The sequence below is a fragment of the Falco naumanni genome, chromosome 13 (assembly GCF_017639655.2).
Source record: "Falco naumanni isolate bFalNau1 chromosome 13, bFalNau1.pat, whole genome shotgun sequence".
Lineage (NCBI taxonomy): Eukaryota > Metazoa > Chordata > Aves > Falconiformes > Falconidae > Falco > Falco naumanni.
Genome location: NC_054066.1, coordinates 21742923 through 21767123, shown reverse-complemented (window position 1 = coordinate 21767123; position 24201 = coordinate 21742923). Strand labels below are relative to the sequence as shown.

General features: G+C 46.5%; 1 protein-coding gene across 2 annotated transcripts in view; it reads left to right on the top strand.

The window, feature by feature from the left end:
• The window catches only part of KCNMB2 (potassium calcium-activated channel subfamily M regulatory beta subunit 2), a 103271-nt gene that overhangs the window by 40692 nt on the left and 38378 nt on the right, over positions 1 to 24201 (top strand). The window contains exon 1 of one of the 2 annotated variants that reach the window (XM_040613775.1): positions 11694 to 12140. The exons of the other annotated variant lie outside the window; for it this stretch is intronic. Within the exon in view, the coding sequence (XP_040469709.1) occupies positions 12091 to 12140 (50 nt within the window). The 5' untranslated portion in view covers positions 11694 to 12090. Of the gene's footprint in view, positions 1 to 11693; positions 12141 to 24201 lie in introns of those variants that run through there. 2 annotated transcript variants of the gene reach the window in all.

Below are 24201 nucleotides of genomic sequence, written 5' to 3'. Positions count from 1 at the left end.
AGATGGTGGCTTCAGGCAGGAGCAGACAGCCAGGTCCAGCCAGGGATAGCTTTGAACCCTCCCCCAAATCCCCCACCTCCTGCAATCTGCCCTAATGCTGGCATCATTCGTAGTCTAGCACGGCGAGGCAGCGCTCTCGTTCTAGCTTGGGTCCGGGGAGCCAGAGGGCTGTCCAGGGAGGACCGCGTGGTGCCAGCAGCAGAGGAAGCTGGTGAAGCCCATAAGCTCCCTCAGCGCTCTCCCGCTACATCATATACCCTTTTTTGCAGCGATGGAAAACATTTTAGCTGGGGGGTGGCGGTGTGTGTAGTTAGGGCAGAAGGGGCTTATTACATGAAACCAGTCCAACCCCCTGCAATACATGCCAGCACATTCCAGCTGGCAGTGATATTTTGGCTGTCCCCCTTGGAGAGGGGTCAGAGCCACCCTGGCAATTCATGCTGCCCTAGGAGGCATGTCATACACAGGGCACTGCCTGCTGTGCACAACAGGGCGCTCAGAGCCCCAGCAGCCCATCCAGGCATGGAAGGGGACAGACAGGCAACATGCAGACCCCAGAGAACACAAGCTTCCAACTCCCACATGGCCCCGGGGAGGAGGATCTGCCCTGCATAGATCACCAGATTTCCTGCTTTTAAAAATAAAAGCCAACCAGTGGAAAATTGCACCTAGGAGTGAAATTGTGCTCAAACCCATTGTTTTCCACAGCTACTCATCCAGCAGCCTAGGAACAGCAAAAATTAAGAGTTCATGCACAAGTTCAGTGGTATTCCCTGGTGCAGCAAGATGAAGCTTTTAGTAACAAGGTCACCCAGAAATTCTCAAGTTTGCCATGCAACATCACCCCACTCCCACACAGCCTTACAGGGTGCTCAGAAAAGGAAAAGCCATTTCTCTTTTAAATCCACATAGTTTCAGTGCATTAATGAAGTTCTCTGCTCTGTCCACACTGAAAAAGGACACACTAGACCATGCTTTAAAGGGTCAGGAAGGAAGAGTGCAACAGCCTTTGACCTCTGACAGCAAATTACTCCTTTAATCCTCACAACAGAGACATTTAGTGTGGTGCTGAAGGCCTGAAGTCTACCTAATCCTGCTGCTGACCTGGAGAGATCAAGTGCAGAGGGCTGCACAATGCTTATAAGCCACAACCCATCAGCCTGGCTATTCCCCAGGCTCTACTGAGATCCCCAGGTCAGGATTGCCCCAGCCCCAGCCCTCCTTTCCCCCAGGCAGGGCTGAGGAGCTCTGCACACTCTCTGCACACCCAGAGCAGTACCAAGGTGTGCTGAAAAAAAAAAATAAATCGGTGTTTCAGACCACTAAATCCATCCCCCTTGACCTGTGAAGAAACAGGTTTAACCTGGAGATGGTATTATAAGGCAAGTCTCACAGTATAGAGAAATTGCAACTTGATTTTAGTGTCATTTTTACCACTGCATGGCCAGTTTTACTCCATTTCATGTCTAACCCTCCAGAGAGCCAGAGACCAACATCACTTGCAGCACACTTATTGCAACAGACAGGTGAGAAAAAGCACCTCACAGACCTGGGAGTCCACCCCACCCCAGCAGTGGCAAAGAGCCTCAGCGACAGTGGGTGACACAGTGTATTTAACTAAAACTCTGCTGGAAAAAGAAAGGAATAAAGGCTGATAGAGCCATTGTTCTAATAAGAAGTTTATCATGGCCTCTGTGGAAATGAAGTGTCTCTTCATGTTTGCCAGTCGGTGCAGAGAAGGACAAGGCGAGCAGATCGACTGGAATCCCAATTACATGGTGCAGGGTCAGTCAACGAGGATGTTACATTCAACTCTCCTACAACACACAACACTTCAAAGCCTTTAAGAAGCTGTTTTAAACAAGAGGCTAAAATGCAAATCTCGCTTCTTGCCGACTAGAAAAGAACAAAGAATTTCTCACAAAGGCCTCTGAAAGATTAGGCATGTTATTGTTAACGCTGTGTAAGAAGTGGACATTAATTAATGCTGAACTGCAAAGAAATTCCAGTAGTCTCACATATTTCATTCCTGCCACTGCAGCAATGAACTCATTATGAATAAAGAAATTAAAAACATATATCAGAAGGCAAAGTTAATGATCTTTTTCCTATTATTGTGAGCAACATACACCACTGGACTAGAATTAAAGGAGGAACATAGCTTTTGTTATAGGATAAGATCACAGCCCAAAGCACATCCTTTGCTGAGAATGAAGTGTTTATCAAGTGATTTCCAAGATACACACTGTGACCTTGAGCCGTACACTTAATATCTGACACTCAGTAGGTTTTCTGGCCACAAAATGGTAACAGCAGCACTTACCTCCTGCTAACTGAGAGTCAAACTTAGGGTGTGGGGACCACTTTGCTCATCCGTCCTTGTGTGGTGCATGCTACGAGAGCTGGGGACATCCTGGAGAGTCCTCCAGTCACAGCGAGAAGACAGTGAAGTCACATCTCAGGGTAACATGGGTGGGTATTTAGGAGCAGGCTTGGTGGAACCAGAGACGCCTGGGCAAGGTGGCTGGCAGGAACACTTAGAAGCCCAGCAAGAGAATGTTACAACCAACTGAGGGAAAATTGGGCTCAAAGGAAGAGCTGGGGGTTGAGGCAAGACCAGCTGAAGTGGATGAAAAAGATCCAGCAGTGTAGAGTCGGTCAGTCAGTTAAAACTGTATTTGTGCTGCCAGGAGCAGGTTGAGGATTTTTTCATTCTTGGTAAATTAAAAAAACTTCAGGTGTAGGATTGCATAATCATCCACAAAAACAAGCAAAGCCACAACTGCAGTGAATCAGTGATGCTCCAAGGACACCTGAGAGCAGCTCAGCTCCATGCACAGACATGGCCAAGGGACACCATCTCTTTTCTTCGGCATTTGCCCATTCCCAAGACATCTGTCACCTTGCAAATTAACCCAGGCTGACACTCAGCAAGGCACGTCTGCAGCTGCAGTGAACCTTTCCTGCAAGTTCCCATCTCAGATATTTCAGTAGTCCTTGCTTTCATATCTCTACTATTTTTACTGCTTCCATTAGTCTTTTCAGCTTGAACTGAACAGTCTGCCTTCACATTATTTCCATCATTGCTCTGCCCCTATCTGATACATGTGTCAGTGACTGAAAAATTCCATGAAGCTTAGATAAATCCATGTTGTCTGGTAAATAATAGCAGTGTGTGTCCCCGTTCAAAGAAAGTGATGAGAGGTTTATTAATGTAGCATCAGATGAATTTGTTTTGTATAATTACGCATAGAATTTAAAAAGAGATGTCATGCAGGCAATCTTTAGACTCATAATAGACAATCTGTAAGAAAGAACAAAGGAAAATAATTTTAATAAAACATCATGCCCTAAGCAAGAAATATGCTTCATGTATCATACATGAGAAAAGATAGTTATTTGATGTAAAATGGAATTGTGACCTTGCTGCAGAGCGTTCATTACCTAACACCGCGACAAGCAAATGAATGGATTTTGGAATAGTGCAAATAACAGTAATAATAATAATTTTTGGTTCCTGGCATTTGCTCGCTGACAGCCAGATTTAGCAGCAAGTGTTTTGTATTATTATTTATAAAAGGGATTGCAAATAGAATTCCACATAACCTTAAGACATTACGGAAGCATATGTCTAGCGCAAGGGTATTACACACAAGTAATCAAGGTTTTGTGAGTGCCTATAAGGCAAGCAGTGGAAGACCAGAAACAAAATGCTGGCTGCCAGAAGAACGCATGCTTTATGCAAGGACACATATGTACATGCAACTATCAATTATGCATCATTCTTAGGCATTTGAATCCCTACATAGGAAGGTTATGATGATTGTTACTATGGAAATTACTCATGCGGTTTCTTACGCATTTTGCACACTATAAACAGTTGTGTGATAGTCTGTTGATACTGTTTAAGGGAACTGTAGCACTCCCAGGAGGTGCTGAATCATCAAGTTTGGACACCACCCTCTGCAGAAAGCCTTTCCCTTGCTAAACATGAAGAGGGTGCCTGAATCATCTCCTCCAGTAGGTCCCAGTTCAGTTCTTCTGGGCTGGACTCCAGAGCTGCCCAGAGCCTGCCCCAGCACCCTGCTGTCCAACAGGGCACCACCTCAAAATACCAGCAAACTTCCTCTTCAACAGCTGATGGAAAAAATTCCCCCTTCCCACAGCCTATACCAGCCTGTCTGCAGAGCATCAGGAACGGGCTGTGGGAGTGATGTGTATTTGGGGTGAAAATTTACTGCAAGAGAGACCGACTGCTGCTCCTGGGAGGGTGGACAGATTGAGAAAAGCTGGTGCTTTCACAGTGATGGAGAGAACACCAAAGCACTCTGCCCCAGCTGAAGGATGTGCTGCCAAAAATTAAGGCAGGGGGCAGGAAACACTGTATAGGGGTTTTACCTCATTAAACCTGCACAAAACCTAAATCAGGCCTTAGGAGCAGCTTGCAACAGAGCACGTATTCTGTGTGGAGCTGGCAGGATTGCCTTTGTTTTTCAACAAAGATCACAAATAGGTTTCTAAACCACTTCAATGTGTTTAAAATGGTGAAGTTATTAGGCAAGGAGGCACAATAAAAGAAACATCTCTGCAAATGGAAAACCCCTAGGCATGTACGCCTTCAAAATGCTATTGGAATTTTAAGCCCTGATAATTGCTTTGTAATGTAAGCAATTGCATTATGAGCATGAACACCGCAGCCGATGCATCACCGCAGCCGTACCTTCCGCCCTGCCTGCGGTCTTTTCCCCTCAGCAAAGTACCCTCTGATTGCGGTGGGCTTAAATGGAACTCATGGCACAACTGATTGCATGTGCTAAAGGGAGTCGGTTTAATGGACAAACCTAGCTGCTGTGTAGCCGTCTGTGCAAGACCATAGCAAAAGGAAGAAAGCCCCACGGAGCAGCACCGGGCACTGCCCCCAGCACCGCCAGCCAGGAGCGTATCCCAGCATGGGAGGGGACCTTCGTCAGCTCTCCTCGAAAGGGAGGGCGCCAAATGACTTTTGCTCTCTGAAGCCATAATTTATTAGAAAACCGTTAGAACGAGGCAATTTTTCTAATGGAGAAAGTTTCCCTCCTCTAAGAGCAACAAATTAAAATTGGAGAGGGCTGAACACAAACCCAACTGCACCCTTGCAGGCTGTCATTTCTTTCAGGCTTGTTCTGAATTCAGTGGCTTCAGAGGCTGCATCTAAAATATATTCAATCTCCCCTAGGTCCCAGACATTTCTTCTCACCCATCACCACCAGGCTGATGCCCAGCAGCTCAAACAGAAGCCCACCCGCCCCACACTCAACCCTGTTGCCCCAGGGGCAGTGGCCACAGCAGAATCACCTTCCTCCCTGCCAGCTCTGCTGTGGACTAACGCACACAGTAAATCACCAGCAAACAAATAAAAAAACACCCCACTGTATCGCAGAGGGACTAAAATTAGCAGTGAAGTTGCCTGGAGGTACAGGAGCAGTCGAATTTGGTACGTGGCAACCCGCAGCCTCCCAGAGCCAGAGCAGGAGCTGCGTGGGACAGAGCTCATGTGAGCAGTGGCCAAAGTTCTATAGGTGACCCCACCTATAGCTGGCAGGCCCTCCGATGAGTTTGCTGCTTACGCTTTCCATAGAATTTGGGCTGAAAATATTCATGGTGGGCGCCTGCTGCAGACTATTTTGGCAGGGGTGGTGGTGGTGGGAAGCTTCACAGAACAGCTTCACAGTTTCCGAGCAGTGGGCTGGAGACAAAATGCCACGTTTTGTCCGTGTTAAAGGCTCTGAAGCATTTAATTGAAAAGCTTTAGCAACCCTGTACTTAGGAGGAGGGGCTGGGAATTTGGCAGGAGGGTTTTGGTGTCAGAAGCGTCCCTTTTGCTATTTTTTGGGGGAAAAAAAAGCTGCAAAACTGGTCAAATTGTGAACCTATCAAGGTTTGCAAACACTCAGTAAAGACCTACTCAAACAAACGTAGCTGCCAAATTCCACAGCCAGGCTTGCTTCTGGATGTCCTGCTTCCCACCAGACCCCAGAGGGGACACTGTCCCTCCTGAGACCTCTGCTTTCGGGGGAGAAGGCAGCAGCTCCTCCTCCCTGTGCCCTCGCAGCAGAGCCATCCCGGGGTGGGCACATCCCACCAGCACCCAGGAGGGTCCAGCCCCCGGTGCCAGGGCTGTGCTGGAGCTGCCTGGGGCCTTCCCATGGAGTGTGACAGGACATGGGATCATCCACACTTGGGATCAGAGTCTGCTTTTACCCACACCTGTACCCACCCCCCCAACCATTCAGCAGCACTATAGTTGTAATCATTATCACCCCTGAAAATGTTGCAATTTTCTGTATTTTCAGTTCCTCAATTACATTCATTATCACATTAAACATTCCTGATGCTACAGGAACAGACTAAAAACAGTAAGCCTGTATCTTCTTAACACAAACGTAACCCTTTTGTACTACTGAGAGTGTAGCAGGCTCACTGTTTCACAGCAACGAAGCTTTTGTTTCCAGAAAACCAATTCATAAAGAATACTTGCCAAGGCTGTACACATTTCATTCAGGGTTTTTGTTGTCAGTTTTGGTGGTTTTTTTTTTTTTTCTTACTGCCACTAACATTTCTTCAAGTTCAAATCTGATTTAGGATTAGACCAGCAATTGAAATAAAATGGAAGAGTCATAGAAAAGCAAAAAAAAAAAAAAATTCCCCTCCAACTGCAGGGCACAACCGCACCACCTTCAGGCAGGCAGCCCTGTGCCCACCCCAGGCTGTGGGATCCACACACCTTCTGCTGCTATAAATAGCCACAGCCACTTTGCTCTGTCTCCAAAAATAGAAGCACATTGCAAAGGAGATAGAAACAGTAAAACACTGTACATAAGGTTTGGTGTCTTTTTTAAAATAAATACACATTTGTAACCAAAGCTGCCCAAGGCAGGCAGTGATGCAGCCGGGGAGACGTTGTCTGCAGGCGCATGCAGGGGAACCAGCTGATGGCTGCAGGAACCAGGTCGGGGGTGAGGAACAAGCAGGTTTTGATGCTATCCCACTTCTCCCCATGCCAAGCTCCAAGTCACAACAGCATGATTAAAACATATAACAAAAATTGATATCTGCCCGTCTGGCTACTCCAGAGCTCCAGCGAGGGTAAACAGACCACCCTCAGGTTTGCTCACTGCCTCCACAGTGTAGGCTCTGAGGGAGCGTCCCCTGCTCCAGGAGAGTCATGCAGTAGCACATGGCACCCAGGCTCTGCCCTGGCACTCACCTGGGGCAGATGCAGCTCCTGCTACCCCTGGGCAAACAAAACCAAGCCTGCTTTTCCCAGCCTGGTAGCTTCAGCCACACCATGGTCACAGAATGGCACCAGATACCAGTGCTGTTGGACCTGACCTCCTTCCACAGGCTGGATCCCAAGCAGGGAGCACAACCCTGGGTCTATCCTGCCCAGACATTAGAGATGCCATAACACTTTATAGGAACAAAGATTTTGTCCCAAATTGCCAACACCCACAGCATGCGATAGCCCTGCTGCTGCTGGGTGAGCTTTGACAGCAAGCTCAAAGCCAGAGGCAGGGAAAACAGACACATCATGGATCTGGCATTTTGTTGCTGTTTGTTGTATTAATTCAGAGGAATTAGTGTCACAGGACAGGAGGCATATAAGGCCACTGAGGAAATACAGCGAGGAAGGTACCTTGCCCAGCATCCTGGCTGTGGACTTGCCCTACTCCAGCCTCAAAGGGATCCTTCAGCTAACAGAGGGACAGACCTCTGTTGGCTGCTACCAAGAGTCACCTGAAGGCTGCTGGAAGGGTTTTGCAAGAGAAATCGAGGAATGATTCTCAATTCCTACTTTATCTAGTAAAAAGAATTGAAAGCAACTCAGCTGCACTCATTTACAGTTGCCTATCCTCTGCTCCACCCTGGTGGGCTCAGCAGCACAGAGGCCCCCACACAGCAGCACTTGTACAGGGAGTCAGAGCTCTCTGGCTGTGGGTACCCAGGACACGTGCAACAGACAGATTTCTAGCCCCGTACCTTCGCCTTATCCCTCTAACTCCAGGCAGCTCTCACCACAGAGCTGCCCAGCCTTGGGCATTCACAGGTCAAATGTTTCACTTAGCTGGTAATGACATTCAAAAATCAGTGTATTTGAAACACAGAACATTCTTAGCCTCCCTCAGATCAACTTTTTCAGCAATGCTTGTTCCAGGGAAAAAAACCAACCACTAAAACAAACAAACAGATCTTCAGCAACTCAAGCAGTCACCAGAGCACAGGCAGTGCTTTGCCACAGGGTGAAGAGAGGTCACACAGTGGGGGCTCATTACCAGAGCAGGAGGGTTGCGAGGCGACATCAAGCAGACCAGGCACATCTCCTGCAGAAAGTCACCCTCTCTCTGAATCTTTGTAATTGGTGATCAGTCCCATACAAGGCCAGAAATCAGGCTTATTAAAGCATGAACTGCTGAACCCCTTGTTAGATGCCAACAACATCTTCACCTGTGGGATTATTTACCCTGCAGACAGGGTTACTGGCCCTGGAGAAAAAAAATATAAATAAATAGATTTCTAGCAGAGATAGTGCAGCTGGGGCACATTTCCCATCCATGGGATGATACCATGCTGTCTCACAGAGAGGATGCTTCCCACACACACCAGAAAATAGCCAGTACAGCTGCATGCACACAAGGCATATGTTTCTGTATAAGGTACCTATATGGTACAGCTCCCCTTCTGCTTTCACTGTATTTTATCTTTAAATTGAGAGAGCTTTTTTGTAGCAAATCATCAGAGAGGAACAGCTAGTTACCAAGGAGATTCTCTGATGAATCAGACACTGACTGGTATAAGATCTAGACAGGCTGTAGCTTCTTAATTCGTGAGACCTTACATTTTAAACAGGGGGAAAAAGATCCTATCACAACCAGCCATGGACCACGCCAGCAAAAGCAGCTTTTATTTTTGCCATAGGGACAAATAGCAAGCACACAGTGTGGGAAATCAGTGAGCAGCCGGAGATGAATGGGAGCGTCTCTCCAGCACACTCTTGACTCAGAAAAGCAAATACCACCCAAGGACAAAGTGGTCCGATGGAGGTGACTGAGGGGAAGGCTGGGAAGCCCCTGATTTCACACCGGCACGTGCAAGGATACGCAGGGAAGAGTGAGCACTGGAGAAAGAGCTGCATGCCTGCTTCTGCACAGCCCTGGCATTTTGGAAAGTAAAGGTTGCACAGCCTGGTGAGGTGCTGCCGATCCGTGTGCTGGCCACGGGCGCAGCGCAATACTGGGACTGCCCCAACCCTGAGCCCGCTTTCCTGCCAGACTCCTGCAGTTTTCTTTTGAGGAGCGGGTGAGACAGATGAATTTCACCAAATGACAGCAAAGGCACTGACCCCGTGCCAAGCATCCTGCCCTCGTGGGGATGGCCATCATGCCCCGGAGGAGCCCAGGCAGCCAGGGATGCACAGACAGCAGATGAGAAGAAGATATTTTATGAAGGTGGGAATAACAAGGAGCTGCATGAAACAAAGTTTGACAAGAAAAAGCTCCGCTTTTTTGGGCTGACTGGATTCAGATGGTCTTTGCACCCACTTCCTTCTGGCGGCTTGTTTCTGAATAATTACTGAACCCTGGTGCTTCGCCTGCATTTAAAAACAAAGTAATTAAAACTGCCTGGGAACTGCAAGAGCAGCGAGAAATATTTGGAGACATCAAGAGACAAGATATATGGAAAACTCCTGCTTATAGATAGGCTGTTTTCCCAAAGGTGGAAACTACAGAAGTATGTAGATGAGAGGGAAAATCTCCCTGTCAGATCCCATTGAAATCTCCGTTTTGGGCGCTGCTGCTCCGCTGCTACTAAGGTAAACCTGATCCTTACCGGGGGAAGCTGCAGGATGCGCTGAGGTGTTTGGGACAGTGCCGAGAGCTTAGATGGGCTGCTGTGAAGTATCAGGGAGTGAAGATTAAAACATATATTAGAGCAAATTCAGGCTTTACTGCACCCTGGAAAAGGATTTTCCTAGAGCGATTGTGTCCGACAAGAGGCTGGCACAAGCCAGGCTTTAACCAAGGATTTGAGTGAAGGGCATCTTATAAGCAAACAGCTTTGAGTGCTGTTTTGAGATATAAATTACACTTGCTCATCTCAGAAATTAATTAGCTGTCGGTAGCATTTGTGGGCTGAAGCTAGAGGCTTACAGTAACATTTTAGTGATGCATATTGTGATGTTATCATGGGAGGACCACTTATTAGCGGGCCTTATTTAGAAAGCAAAAATACTCCAGAATGCTGCAATAGAGACTGAAAACAGCATATGGGGTAGGGAAGGGGTGCAAGAAACACTTGCTGACAGCAAGCTGCTTTTGGCACTGCAAAAAAAATTGTCAGGAATTTCCAAGCCATGGCTCACAGCCAGTGGGTAACTCACTGTCCGGCCCCCTCCAGCTTCATACAGGGGCTTGTACAGCATTCACTTGCTGCCCTTCCCAGCTGTGCCAGGCAAATTAAAGATGTAGTAGCAGCAAATTAAAACAGGCTGCCAGCATTCATGCACTTAATGGGCTATTTGGTCTTGTTTGACTTCATATTTATGATCTTTATTCACTTTAGGGTGAAGTTGAAGTCATTTATATGTTTGCATTTAAAACAGGGAAGGGCTGAGAAAGCTGTAACTGCACACAAACTTCCCACAGGCAAAGCACAAACTTCCACGGACTCCTCAGCTTACAAACCACACTATGCCACAACAGTGCTGTTATTCCAGCCTTGGGCTGATTTGGGATATCCATATTCCCCAGGAAGCATTCAGAGTTTGTTTTTCCAAATGTGTACAAACAGCAGTTGCTAGAACATGAAGCGGATCTTACAGAGTGCTTTTAATCCAAGAACAGCAAACAGGCAGGTTAGGGATTTACCCGTGGAGAAACTGAGGCAGCGAGCATTTAAATAATTTGGATAAAAAACTGCAGCCAAACAGAAAAAGTGTCCAGATAGGAACTTAAGTCCTCAGTTCCGCCGCTTTGCAGTAACTATTGGTCTGGAAAGCCTTGAAAATGCACCGCTCACGTGACTTTGGCTATGCAGCAAAGCTGGCCTCGACACGGGGACTAAGGGCAGCACAGCCCCTGTACAGTGTGGTCCCTGGGCTGGACAACACCTGCATTCTCTCTTTGCTTGTGAACACTGACAGCAGCAAATAAGTAAGAGGTTGACAGTGGTCTAAACACTGGCTTTTGAGTTTAAGGTTTGTTGCCACAAGCATTTGCCTGCGTAATAAGGAGAATAAAGTCAAGGAAAGAGGTGGGGATTCAAGAGGAATATGAACTGCCAGGTAAAGGGTGGCCTCCACCAAGCCATATGCTTGGCAGCAAATCTGGTCCCTCAGTACTAAACTTGTGTTGAAACAGGGAGAGATTTTGATACAGATAAAGTTGAAATACAAGGAAACTGATGTAATTTGCTCCAGACCTCTGCATGCACATATTCTTATATGGTGTTTGAGAAATCAATTATTCTCGGCGCATATAGAGTCCGTTGCTGAGCTCAGAATCCAGGCACTGAGGAAACTTATGAAACAACCATACAGATTAGCTCTGTCATAATCCACTCAGTCCCAATTGAAGAAATCCCCCAGGAGGGCTTTGTTGCCTTGCTAGAAATCCCCTTATTCACCAGCAGCCCCTGGGCAGGGCAGATGGGTTTTGCTTCACAGGGATGCTCTGCGCTAGCTCCAGCCATTGACTTCTCTCCACCCAAAAAAGGGGCTTAGGCAGATCCCACAGGGTGTCTCCCTGTGTCCCCAGCATGATCCCCCTTACCTCAGCTGCTCGCTCCAGGGGACGCCCTGGGAGTCCCAAGGCTGCAGTGGGTTGAGCAAGCCAGCTTTGGGAGGAGGACTCAGGACCAGCCTGGCCCCTCACATGCCCTGGAAGGCAAAGCTCAGTGCCAGCACAGCGGGGAGGCACAGAATCCTTCCTGACAACCTTCTCTGAATGACCCAGATTGCATCAACAGGCTCTGGAGGGAGCCCACAGCCAGTGCTCTTCAGATGGGAGCATAGGATTTGCAACATGGGGCCCAAGAGGGACAAGGAACACAGCAATGGGAAAAGAAAGCAGAAGGCCTCAGCACCCTTCCCACCTTCAAAGCTGGTAAATGTCTCTTATTTCCCTTTCTACTCTTTCTTATAAAGAAGCCGGAGAAGTCACCCCCTCCCTGTGCTACTTTGCATGCCAAGTGGCAGGGTACTGGGGAGACCCGATGCCGAGTACCGAACCTTGCCTTCCAGGCTGCTGTTCAAAAGCCCAGGGGCAGCCCAGCAGGCTGGAGCATTGCATGTGTGTGTCCAGAATGACCCAACATTTCTCCCCTTGATATTTAAGGATTATTTGGTAGATAAGCTCATGAATAACCGGGTGCTGCATGTTGTGCCAGCAGAGGGGCAGTGGCAGCAAAGGAGTCTCCTGGTTTTTGCATGCTTGTTCAGAGGCTACAAACACAGAAGTATTGATGCTTGTAATACCCCTCCAGGCGAAGGGCAGGCAGAGAGAGCAGACCCTAATCAGTGAAGGGGTCTACATGAACCCCCCCCCCCCCCAGGCACAATGCACAGAGGGACATGCCAGAAGCCTCCACTCCCACGAGAGTCTCCCTTTGGGACACTGCAGCTCTGCAGTGCCTCTTGGGCTGAGCAATGCCTTTTGACTCATGTAATCTTGTTTAAATGCAACAAGCATCTTCTCCTATGCAGGTGCAAGCCACAAGCACCATTATTCTGGGCATATAAGCCACTTAAAGCAGCATTGCCTCTCTTAATGGAAGAGAAGCATCACAGCAGTAGCTACACTATGGACCATTAATTTACTGCCAGGTGGCTTAATCCTAGACTTGAACACGCATTTAACTAGAGGTCTAGAGCAAAAAATATTACAGTGCAACTGTAGAAATGCACTTTCACAGTAATAGTTTTAGTGCCAGTTGAACTCTGAGGCAGAACTCCCTCCAGCTCCCATGCAGGCAGGGGCTCACTTCTATGTGCCCACGTGCGGGTAAACACTGTGGGGTGGGATATTCGGTCATTAACAAAAGTATGAGGCAATGCCATTTCAGTAAGTGTTTCATTAGAAATGAACGTGGAAGTATGGAGTCAGGCAAAAAATTACTTCATTATCATTTAGGTAAAGATTCTCCAGTACAGAACTGAAAATCTGTACCCCTGATACAGCCCCACAGATGCTTGTTACCCCTGTGCTTCATGCGCACGTCTATGCTCTTTGCTGGGCTGAGTCCAGATCAATTGGCTTCGCTCAGCACCACGCTCGCCCTCCAGCACAAGCACATGACCTGCCACTTAGTGCTCGCAAGTGTCATTTCCCAGCTGCACTGCCAGGGGTGTGCAGGAGGGGTACCAGGACAAATTTCTATACAATATTTGCCAGTTTAACTCCCAATTTGCCCAGCACAGCCATGTCCACTTCTAAAACAGGTCAGCTGCACCCCTCAGTAAGCTGGTCTTTCTAACTGGTATGTGTCCAGCAGCAGTTTTATGCTCTTGCTAATATCAGTGGAGATTTTAAATTGCCTTTAATTAGAGCTTTGAAAGATCCCACTGTTTCTCAGCAATTAGCTTCTGTACTGGGTTTGAATTGAACAGCAGCCCTTCACACTAGAGAATGTGACAAGCTTGGAAAACTGTTCATTTTTTACTCTGTTTCCAAGTCTTAACTCTGCTGCTGATGCGTAAAGGCTGGTGAGGAGACAAAATAAGTCTCGTACAAGGGAGAAATGAATGAAAAGTTTCAGAAATAACTTAAGCCCATCTATATCCTACCCACATGCTCACTGATGGGTTTGTTCTGCTTAAAACCAAAGTCTGCCTCCACTAATTCACACTTAAGTAGGTCTGAGTGAAGCTGCGTGGTTTTGAGAAGCACTGGAAGTTTGAGATGTGGGGCCATGATGGGAAGAATCCCGCTGCTGCCAGCAGACCCGCTGGGTCTCAGCACTGCGGGCTGCCTCCCAGCAGTCAGCAGGTCAGCACTAGGACGCTAAGGCTGCTCTTGCATGGGATTTACTGTCAGCACAAGGTCTTTGCGTGAAAGGAAAAGACCTTTCCTTCCCCCTCAGCCCGTTCTCTGGCCCTCTCCCCTCCCCATCCTTCATGTCCCCCAGCTCTGTCACCCTTATTAGACTTCTGACCCATTAGATTCTACCTCCCCAGCTGTCCTCAGGCTAAGATACTACACCTGATACTGTAAGCAGTCTTACCCCCACCACCTTGCCCTCCATCTCCTGGCCTCCAGGGCCCCTGCCCCTCTGCATCGCCCTCACACCAGCTCCAGAGCTGCACTAACATGCTGGTCTGAGGGACGATGCGCTTTCAATGCCTCAGAACAAACCTCCAGCTAAGTTATTAAACCCATTTAATACCACTTCTGACTGGTACAGAAGTTACGCTAAAAATAATTGCATTTCTCACTAGTCACAGATAAAACAGACCCTTTTTAATCATTAAGATATGACCTGATGTGCATTACAAGATATTAACAGCCCCACAACTAAAATAACAGATACAAGACCAAAAGCTAAGTCATAAGCATTCTCAAATGCCTACAGATTAATCATTTCATATCTCCATAGGAGCATCCACCAAAGCCTTCCATCACTGTGGTCTTAAAGCCACAGCACAGCTCCGTTCCCAGCCACAGCTCTGCCTTGTCCGCAGAAGGCAAAAGCAGGGAAGGAAGGTGTGTGTTTGCTCCCAAACACAAGCTGATGGAAAACAAGGAATCAAAATTTCCAGAATCTGTTTTCAGATTTTCCATTTCACTCTGTGAAAAAAAGAAGTCCCTTGTTGTGTCAATCCTTTACAGTGATTATAAAATTGATACTCTTTTCAAAATATTTTTTCTTCAGTGCTTTCCCCAAAGTGCACATCCACTCCTGATCTCATGGCTCAAACTGTACTCTTGGTATTTTTGGAATTGATTGCAGCCTCCTGATCCATAAAAATAAGCAACACCACCAGCAAAATAAGAGCACAGGTGCTGCTGAAATGGCAATCACTGCTCAGGATCCAAGCCCGCAGTTACACAGCCCGAGACAGAAACCCACTGCCTCCTCCACACAGCACAGGTGCCAATTTCTCCCCATTTGGGGATTAAATAGATGACCACACAGCAGTTAGCTGACCTGTCTGAATCCCTATCAAGGGCTCTAAGCACTCCAGAAGCAGCACAGCTTCACTTTAATTGCATAAGCACACAGCTTGTTCAAACTCCACTCAGGCCCACACTCAAGGATTTAAAGTAGTGACAGCCTCAAGTGCATTAGTCTCCCTTGCATACTCATAAGGTGCTTGAAAGCTTCAGCTCGCATCCTTACTCTTGCGGCAGAAATCACGACCATTTTGGTTTACGTTGCTGAATCAAAAAGACCAGCAAGCGACTAACATTAGAGGTTAAGCAAGGCAAAGTCCAAGCAGAACAGCTCTAGCAGAATCCATCATAAAGGATCAGGCGCATTCAATCCAGTCCCCTTTTTATCCTTACAACCACACTCTCAACCCAGGGGCAGCAGATTTCATCAGGGCACCAGAAAGCCACAGCTGTTTTGGAGCACTGCTCCCAGCCAAGTGCCCAGCATCTGCAGGAAGGCCCATCACATCACCCAAGCACGCACCCATTCCAGATTGGCCATTTCTCTAGGCACCTGGTACAAGTACCCAGCCGCAGTCAATCAAGCCATCTGCAGCTTCCACAGGCAAACTCATCAAGTGAGACAAATGCATCACTTATTTTCACCATGGTTAATGGCCACGAACCTGGAGGCTGAAATTTCAGTTCATGCCAAGGAATACAACAGTCAATAACAGATTCAGCCCACAAATAACTAGAGGAGTCCTGGCCTGTGCAATGGACCAAGGACACAAAGAAGACTCATTTATTTCTCAATTCTTTGTAATTCCTCCAAAACTAGCAAAGCTGGCCCTCTCAGAGATATTTAATAAGTTATTGCTATAGTCTAGCCCAGAACTCCTCTGGTGGTGTCATTAGCTCTGCTGCCTGGTACTACAGGCAGCTGCTCCCACCAATAACGCCGATTAGAACATGTACGCTTGTTCAACTAGGAGGTGGCTTCAGCGTCTGAGCATCAAGCTAAGACCAGCTAGCTGCTCAGGTTGAGCAGTTAACATCCCTAAAGACCCTCTAGGCAGTCCTGGCTATACAGCAAAAGCTGTAAGGAAAGGTGTTTTTTGGGGGGGAGGTAGTCAGCAGGAAGGGAAAGCAAGGCCCTCACCCCTGATCTTAAGCACTAAAGACTGGGAGTCCATGTTGTAGGACCATGGCCAAACTTTATTCTTCAAGAAACCCAGCCCTCAATGTTGCCAATGACATGCTATTAAGTGACCTGAAGAAGATACTACAGAAATACGGACTATCATCCATTATGGCTGTCAGCTTTATAGGACAAGAGTCAGCATAACACAGCCAGGGCCTCGCGCTTCTGATGCCAGCAGGAGCTAGCAGCCCTGGAAAAGCAGGTCATGCAGCCTCATGGTGGGCCCCAGGTGGGAACAGGATCACCATCAAGGGCTATCAGGGACAAGCTCCCCCAGAGCTCAAATCTCTATCATTTTACACCATCTCCAAGTCTGCCTTTCCTCCTCCACCTTTAACTGAAACCTGCAGCTGTGCCATGCTCACTCTGCACCTCATTCTCTCCCACCACCCAGCAGGTCACCACTAGCAGTTGTCCCCTTTGCAACATTGCAGCAGAGCTCTATTCCTCATGTCTTGTTTTCCTAACTTGAGATACCTGGTGCCCACGTGCCCCTTCTGGCTGCACTCTCATGTGCCCCCGGCATCACCCCTTGGTGGCCGCAGGAGCCCTTGACCTGCCTCATGCTCCTAGCCCACCATCCATCTGGTACAGGCAGCACCAACCAGCCTCCCTCAGGAAAGTTCTTAATAATAAGCGTGGAATTTTCCAAATATTGATTCATTTTAGCCTAAATAATATCATTCTGTAATTATTGCTTATAAAGCTGGCTCTGCTCCACCTTCTACAATATTGCAGGAGTGACTTGGCTGCATCAAAGCTAACTCACACATCGTAGCAGCAGAGCCAGGCTATGCTTAGTACAGTCCATCAGCTAAAATAAAACACCAGGACCCCCATCTGCTCTTATCAAACAATGATAGACATAAATCAATACACTCATTTCTGCATAGCTCTTCCATGACTACAAGCCTGCCTAGGGAGGAAAGCACATACATTCAGCCTTACTGAACTTTAATGCAGATCACAATGAACACAAAAAAATTGGCATCTTGATGCAGAACCACAATACATACTTCACCCCAGAAAGCTGCAATATAAGGAGTAAAGATAGTTTAAGAATCAACACTCAAATGAAAAAAAAACAAACACTTCAGACTACCAGGCACAATACCTTGGATGCACAAACACTTTTCAACTTGCTTGCAAGCATCTCTCCCCAGACAGCTCCACATTCTTCAGCCCAACAGCTCCAAAAAGTAGTCTCCTTCAAAATGTCTCAGCAAGAAACACCACAGAACCATCCAGAAAACACCTCACTACTGTCACTGGGTGAACTATTCATCTGTGCTTAATCTGGCCTTGATCATCAACACCTGGAACCCACAGACAGCCAGCACACCCTGGGTTATTTGCCCTGAGTTGCCATAGTTCAATTAACTTCACCTGATCCCTGATGACAATTGGGGTCAGCTGTGGACCTACAACTGTCTTGTTTACGAGCCCAGACAGCATTTGGCAATAACATGGGGGGTGGGGGAGCTCTTTTTCCTATTAAGCCTGAAGTCAGGATAGTAGCTAAAGTTAACTTGCTTGCAAGCAAAAGGTTTGGGGTTTTTTTGTGATCCATTGATTTTTGCATCTGAAATTCAGGTAAGAGGCTTAGCACACACTTACTGAGCAACAACTTCAAGGGACAGTGAGCAGGAGGCAGAAGTTTGGGATGTTGTTGTGTGGCTCCTGTTGCTAAGGAAAGTGCCTGGGTGATGCCTGTGTGCTCGCTGCAGCTGGGTCACTTGGGTTTTGCTTCTCAGAGTAAGGTGTGAGTCATGGCTGGAGAGCAAACTGCAAAAACTTGCTAAGGAATGCCTATATCATGTACTTCCACTCACCTATGATAATATACATTAGTAGCAGCAGCTAATAATAACAGCCACTAGCCGTAGCAGATCTATATTAATACTTTTTCTGGTAGCAGCATGCTGTATATTAATAATTATATCTAACCTTTCAAATATACATAGGGAAAATAAAACCACTGTTTTTTCCGCACACTGTTACAGGTCCCACCAATGTTAGGGTATAACATTAAGATATGTCATGTCAAAAATGTCTTGGTGACAGAATACTCTGAATATCAGTGCTTTCTAGTTCCCCTCACATGATACAGCCAAAGCCTGAGTTTCTAAATGCCTAGTCACTTCTGAAACTATCACCAGAAATAGATGTTTGCGTGAGTTGTGTGTTGCACTAGTGGTAGCAGTAGGTTTCAGTTTGGAGATGTGATGGTTGAAAAAAAGAGAAAGACATGGTTATTAACTTTTACCAAACCAGTAGGGTGTGCTTACATACAGAAATGTGCTGTAAGTGAATGTGATGCCCATATGACACTTAGATATGCTCCCTACCTGTAAATGATGTAAAGCCTTGTGTACCTTGTCTCTGAGAAGCCACCAAAGAAGTGCCTCTTGTTTCTTTTCTTTTTTTTTTTTTTTTTTTTTGTTTCAGGGGTTTTATGTCTTGATTCTGTTTCTACAAATAGTGATAAGTTTGATATAGAACCAGCCTTTTTGTTTTGCTTTGGCTGTTATGAAGTGTGAATACTACAGAGATCCATTACAAAGCTTTCATTAATGTTAAGAGATATGACATACTTGTACTTAAGGCTCCATCTGGATAATCATTCAAAAGCCTAGTTGAGCTCTCAGAGCCTTGTAGATCTCCAGCATGGCCCAGAGCTCTTCTGGCTGACCACGAGAAGATACAATGACCAGGAGTCTGGATCGAGTCCAGTTCTGTTCCTTCTTGAAATTAGAGTCAAACCTTTGAGCTGGGCAGCAGCAGCTGGTATTTCTCACCCCTGTGTTTTTCGTTAGCAACCTCACAGATCCCTTAGTTCGGGCAATACCTGTTCGGCATTAGCCTGGAATAGATCTGGAGTGGATCCCAGGGAGCTGGTAGCGTTTCTGCTGAAGCAAATGGTGCGTCAAGGTGTACTGAATTGTAGAAATGAGCATTCAATGACTTGCATAATCTGTGTGCCTGCTTGTAAGGTATGGCCACTACACTTTCAGACCTCAAGATTTTCCATCTGGCATTAATAGAAGAAAGTATCTAAGTGTTAAGGGCTTAAACAATGAGGGTCGTTTCTTACGGCTGCTCCCACACGGCACTGAGAAAGCTGGAAATGCCGCATGCCTCCTTCCTCTCCTCTTCCCCTGGCTGAGGGCTCATTTCATTTTCCCATGCAGTAGGAGCTGGACTGCGTCTTTCTTCATTTTGCCATCAGAAGGTTTTGTAATCATCAGAAAAAGAAAAATCTGAGGCATCGCTGGTGGGAGCTGCTGGTTGGCCCCTGTCAGAGCCCCCAGCCAGGGACCTGGCACGTGGGCATTTCAGTGCTGTGACCTCTGGCTCCGGTCTCCTGTTGGGATGTTTAGGGATGTCTCATGAGGATGCTAGGTGGGGGCAATTTTGTGAATGTAGATCACCATGAAAGCATGGGCAGAGCTGAGCTCCTGCCATGGAGCTTGAAAGCGTAGTCAGCGTTTAGGCTGCCTGGTCCCGTCTTCTTTGATTCCCTGTCTCACTGCTTTGGTAAGCAACACAAGCAGATTGTTGCACGATGCCTTTCCTGAAGCAGATGGCTGCTTTCTTTCAAAGCTTTCTTATTATGGAAGTTTGCAAGTGCCGAGACAAGTATTTAACCTTCGAGGGCTTGCATTCAGCACGGGTGCCCCAGCTGACCATCTGCTGGAGCGCTGCCTCTCACGCCAGGGCACCCACCGCGGCGGGCCAGCTCGGCTGGCTCACCGTATCTTTGAGTGACTTCAGCAGTGGTTTTGGGGACCACACTTACACAGGCCCTTGGATATACGCCTGCTTCCTTCAGCCAGGCTGCCTTGCAGCAAGTCCTTATCATTCATTTTAAAGGAGACATGTCAGGACCTGCATTACAGTTGGGTTTTTGGTTTTGGTACCTTTGGAGCCCCAAGGCCAGGCAGTCTCGCAATGTCCTCTTCCCACCTCTGACCACATCCCTCCTCTGAAGAAGCTACCAGACAGGGAAGAAGCTGGGACATGATTTAAAGGTAGATCTCAACAAATACAGCAGATGACTTAAAGACAAGGGTCCTTCACAGTCCTACAGAGGATCTGCCAAGGAGGTGTTGAAATTATCAACAATTTCTTTCATATTTACCATATTCCTTACTGTCTTTTCTGTAAATATTGTGTTGCTTTAGCCAACACTCACCATACCTCTTTTAACTTTGATTTTATAGGCCTTGCCAAGGAGATAACCTATATGCTATGTTAGGTGCTTCCATTTGCTTGTATAAGCTGCCGTTTCTTCAAATATCAAACCATTAATAGATCTCTATGTAAATGTCTCTCAAGTGTAGAAGAATGAGATTTAATATTGCTTCTCACTGGTCTGACAGGAGGTTTGCTTGTTTTTACAGTAAAATCATTGCTGTTGCTATTTATCAGCCACACAAGGTTAACAACCTCCTTAGAACTTGGATACCAAAGTTCACTCTAAAACTTTGCTAAGTGAGTTATTTCACCCTTCCACCTGCAGCTGCTGCATTATGTGCTCTTACGTTTGGGGTATTTGGCCTCGGGATTCCCCGTTATGTTCCTCCAAATTTTCTTTTAGTCCAGGCTTGGAAGCTGAAATGAGTTAATACCCAAACCTGCATCTACTCTTGAGGCTGCAGTAGTCCACCATTCCCTCTAAGTGGGATGTGATTGCATCTGGTGAACCTTGGCTCGGTCAACTGACAAATTTATCTGTTGCTGCCAGCTGTGAAACAGCAGGGTGCCTGAGAGGAGCATCCGAGCATCCGCCCCCGCGGGCCAGGACATTTTTTCTTGTTTCTGGATCTAGATAAAAATTCATCAGCCTTCTGGGAAGGAAAAGGCTGTAAAGGTTAATAGTACAACAACGCCACAAGCTCCTAGGTGACTGTTCTGCCTGACATGATAGGAGTCTCGTGGGAACGCTGCTTTTGTGGGGTGTTTGTTATTTTCTTGGGTGGATCTGCAAGAGAAGGGCTAATCTTATGCAATGTGAACCACGTATTCTCAGATGGGAACATGTAGAAATGGTTAATTTTAGAACCATCCAACAAACAGAACACAGAGTAGCTTCGGATGCGAGGACTCAAAGCCAGTTCCTCTAAGCCCTTCCCAAAATATAGCCCAAGAGCCTCCAGTGAACATTTGACTTTATATCCGCTGATTATTTTTCTAATAATTTTTTTAAAAAAGATGACTGGTTTCTGAACTAAGACTTTCTGAAGATTTAACAGCTTGGCTTTTGAACATCAGTGACTTTGTTTCACTGAATTTTCCCATCCTCTCCCTTAACTAGCAGTTAGTGCCCATCACTCAGCTCCACGGCCAGCACTCTATCACGAAGGGCCAAAAGGCAGCATACAGCGATGCTGGAAAAAGGCAGCAACATGTTCACATCTTGTTTGACCACTGACTGGAGGTGTACATGGCTCAGAGGGGAAAAGCTGTCGGAGTAAGACCCTCTGCATATCACGTTATCAATACTGTACCGTAGCACCATGCAGCACATCACGGGTTGCCTCCAGGGCATCCAGACAACCAAACCCAAAAAACAACTTAAAATAATTTGCAGGCCTTGTGTCTCCATTCTCCATAACGTGACTGGCTCCAAAGAGAATTTCCTTTTTTTCCAGACTGCCTTAAAAACCCCTTCACCTAGCTTTGACCTCAAATCCTTCTGCTCCAGACAGAGCTGAAAGAAGATTGTTCTTTAGGGCTCCAGCACTTGTTAATTCTCTTAAAGAGATTACTCAAATCTCCTAAACAAATATCAGACTAGATTTTGGATTAAGCATGGGTGCTAAAATGACCTTGCTGATAAAATCAGCATGATCTAACCTCACAAATTGGAGAGGGAAGCCTTGGATGTAATTTTGACTCGGTAGGTCCTATCGTGGTAAGTTGTCGGACTGCTCTGCACCTCTGTTCCTCTCTCTGTAATATTTTTGCAATGTTCCCTGAGAACCAATACAAAAAATGTCAGGTCTTCCAGACCTTCACGGGAAAAGCAATATACTGACAAAGTCACTGGGGCTGCGCTCAGCCTGCTGTTTTCTTTTACTAATGCTTATTGCTTTCTCCATTTCTCATATTTGAGCTGTCTGGTTCGTTTCAGTGTCAGTACGAGGCTGTTTTGCATGGCATCCCAACTTCTGTGTTCATCAAAGTGCCATTGTTCGGAAGTGGATTTAGCGTGGTGCATTTGGCAGGGTGCTCCGGTCCAGGTGCTCGGGCATACCCCGGGATCCCCCAGGGATCTGTCTCCCCTGCCTGCTTCCTTTGGGTGATTTCCCCAGTGTGCAGCTAATAGCCGGAGTTATTTATGTCCTGCAGTTTGCTTTGTGTCTCGCTTCGGTTTCAGAAATAATTAACCCTGCAAAGACAGATGTGGATTTTGGCCGTGCAACCGACATTTTCTAAAGAACCGGGAACGATGCAGTGAGGTTTGCGTTAAGCATTTTTGCCATCGTGTTGTGGCCAGGAACTAAGCCCAGAAACCTTTTCTGTCATGAGCATTTCAAAAAAGAGAGATTGTTAAGTCAAAACTGTATCACTTTCAACCTACTTCTTTCCTGTTGTTGTTCTGTTACTGGTCTTCTATAAGCCCAGCAGATTTCCTTGCAAAATCTCTGGTGTCTGTAATGGAAACAATTTCAGTTTAATTTACTCATTTGCTAATCCTAATTTTCCAGTACTGCGCTTACAATATCTAACCAAATATCACTCATATGGAAACGCATTAAAATTCTGCAACAAGCTGGAACTTACAGCTTCAAAAGTTGTCAGCTTTGTTTCTCAGCTGTCAACATATAATGGTGGGTCTGCCTTCCTCTCCTCAAAAACATATTGGTCACGTTCGCTGTGCCCTTCCCGAGCACTATGCTCCATTTCACTCTCACTGTAGTCCATTATGCCAAACATATCCTGCTTCCACTAAACTCCAAATATACCTGATGCAGAAATATGACCTTTTCCAAAAGATTTCTTCATATGCTATTATTTAGTTCTCCTTTGTTTTTAAATAATTTAATATATTTTTATAAAGACTGTTGACACTGTGATGTGCTGCACATAGAAATAGCAAATAATAGTACTGTGACAAAATATTGGGAATAGTGCCGTCTGTGCACAGCAGTCAGAACTAAAAAACTGTGCGTTACACACTCTTGACTTGTGACAAAAAGGACGAGAGATCTGATTTTGTTCCGATAGTGGGGGCTGCCATTCGAACAGGCAGATCCAAAGGCTGCGTTCCCATCACACCGCCTCTGGTTCCCCCATCCCAGATGAAGCGGGGCTGGATCTCGCTTCTGCATGGCGGACCGGATCCTCTCTGATCCCAGCCGGGCTCCCATGGATAAAAGTGTCCGTAAGGACCCCAGGCTGAGGCTGAAAGTGCATCTCCAGATGAGGCAGCTGAAAGTCGCTTTGTACTCAGTACTGCTGGCTCCCTTCCCTCCACAGCTGTCTCCTTCACTCCCTTCAGGGGGTTATATTTCTGTGAGCTAATTTAAGGAGAAAAGCCTTTTTAATCCGATATCTTACAGACTCAAAGTATGGATATTTTTTACTTTGAATAAAATATGAGTATTAAGCTCTTTAGGCAGAGGCTTTGTCTTCCACCATCTCTTCAAAGCGCTCAGCAAGCTGCTGGTATTACAGGTGTAAATATTACAAATAATATAATACAGTTTGGATCCCAGAAGCACATTCATTTGGAATGTGCTTACCTCTATGTTGTGATAGAAAAGGCCCAGGTATAAGGAGGGCTTCCCTAGAAGTTAGTGCTGAGCCTTGCCCTGGAAGACCTCAAGGTCAAGAACCTATTTTGATTTAGGTTTCCTTGTAATT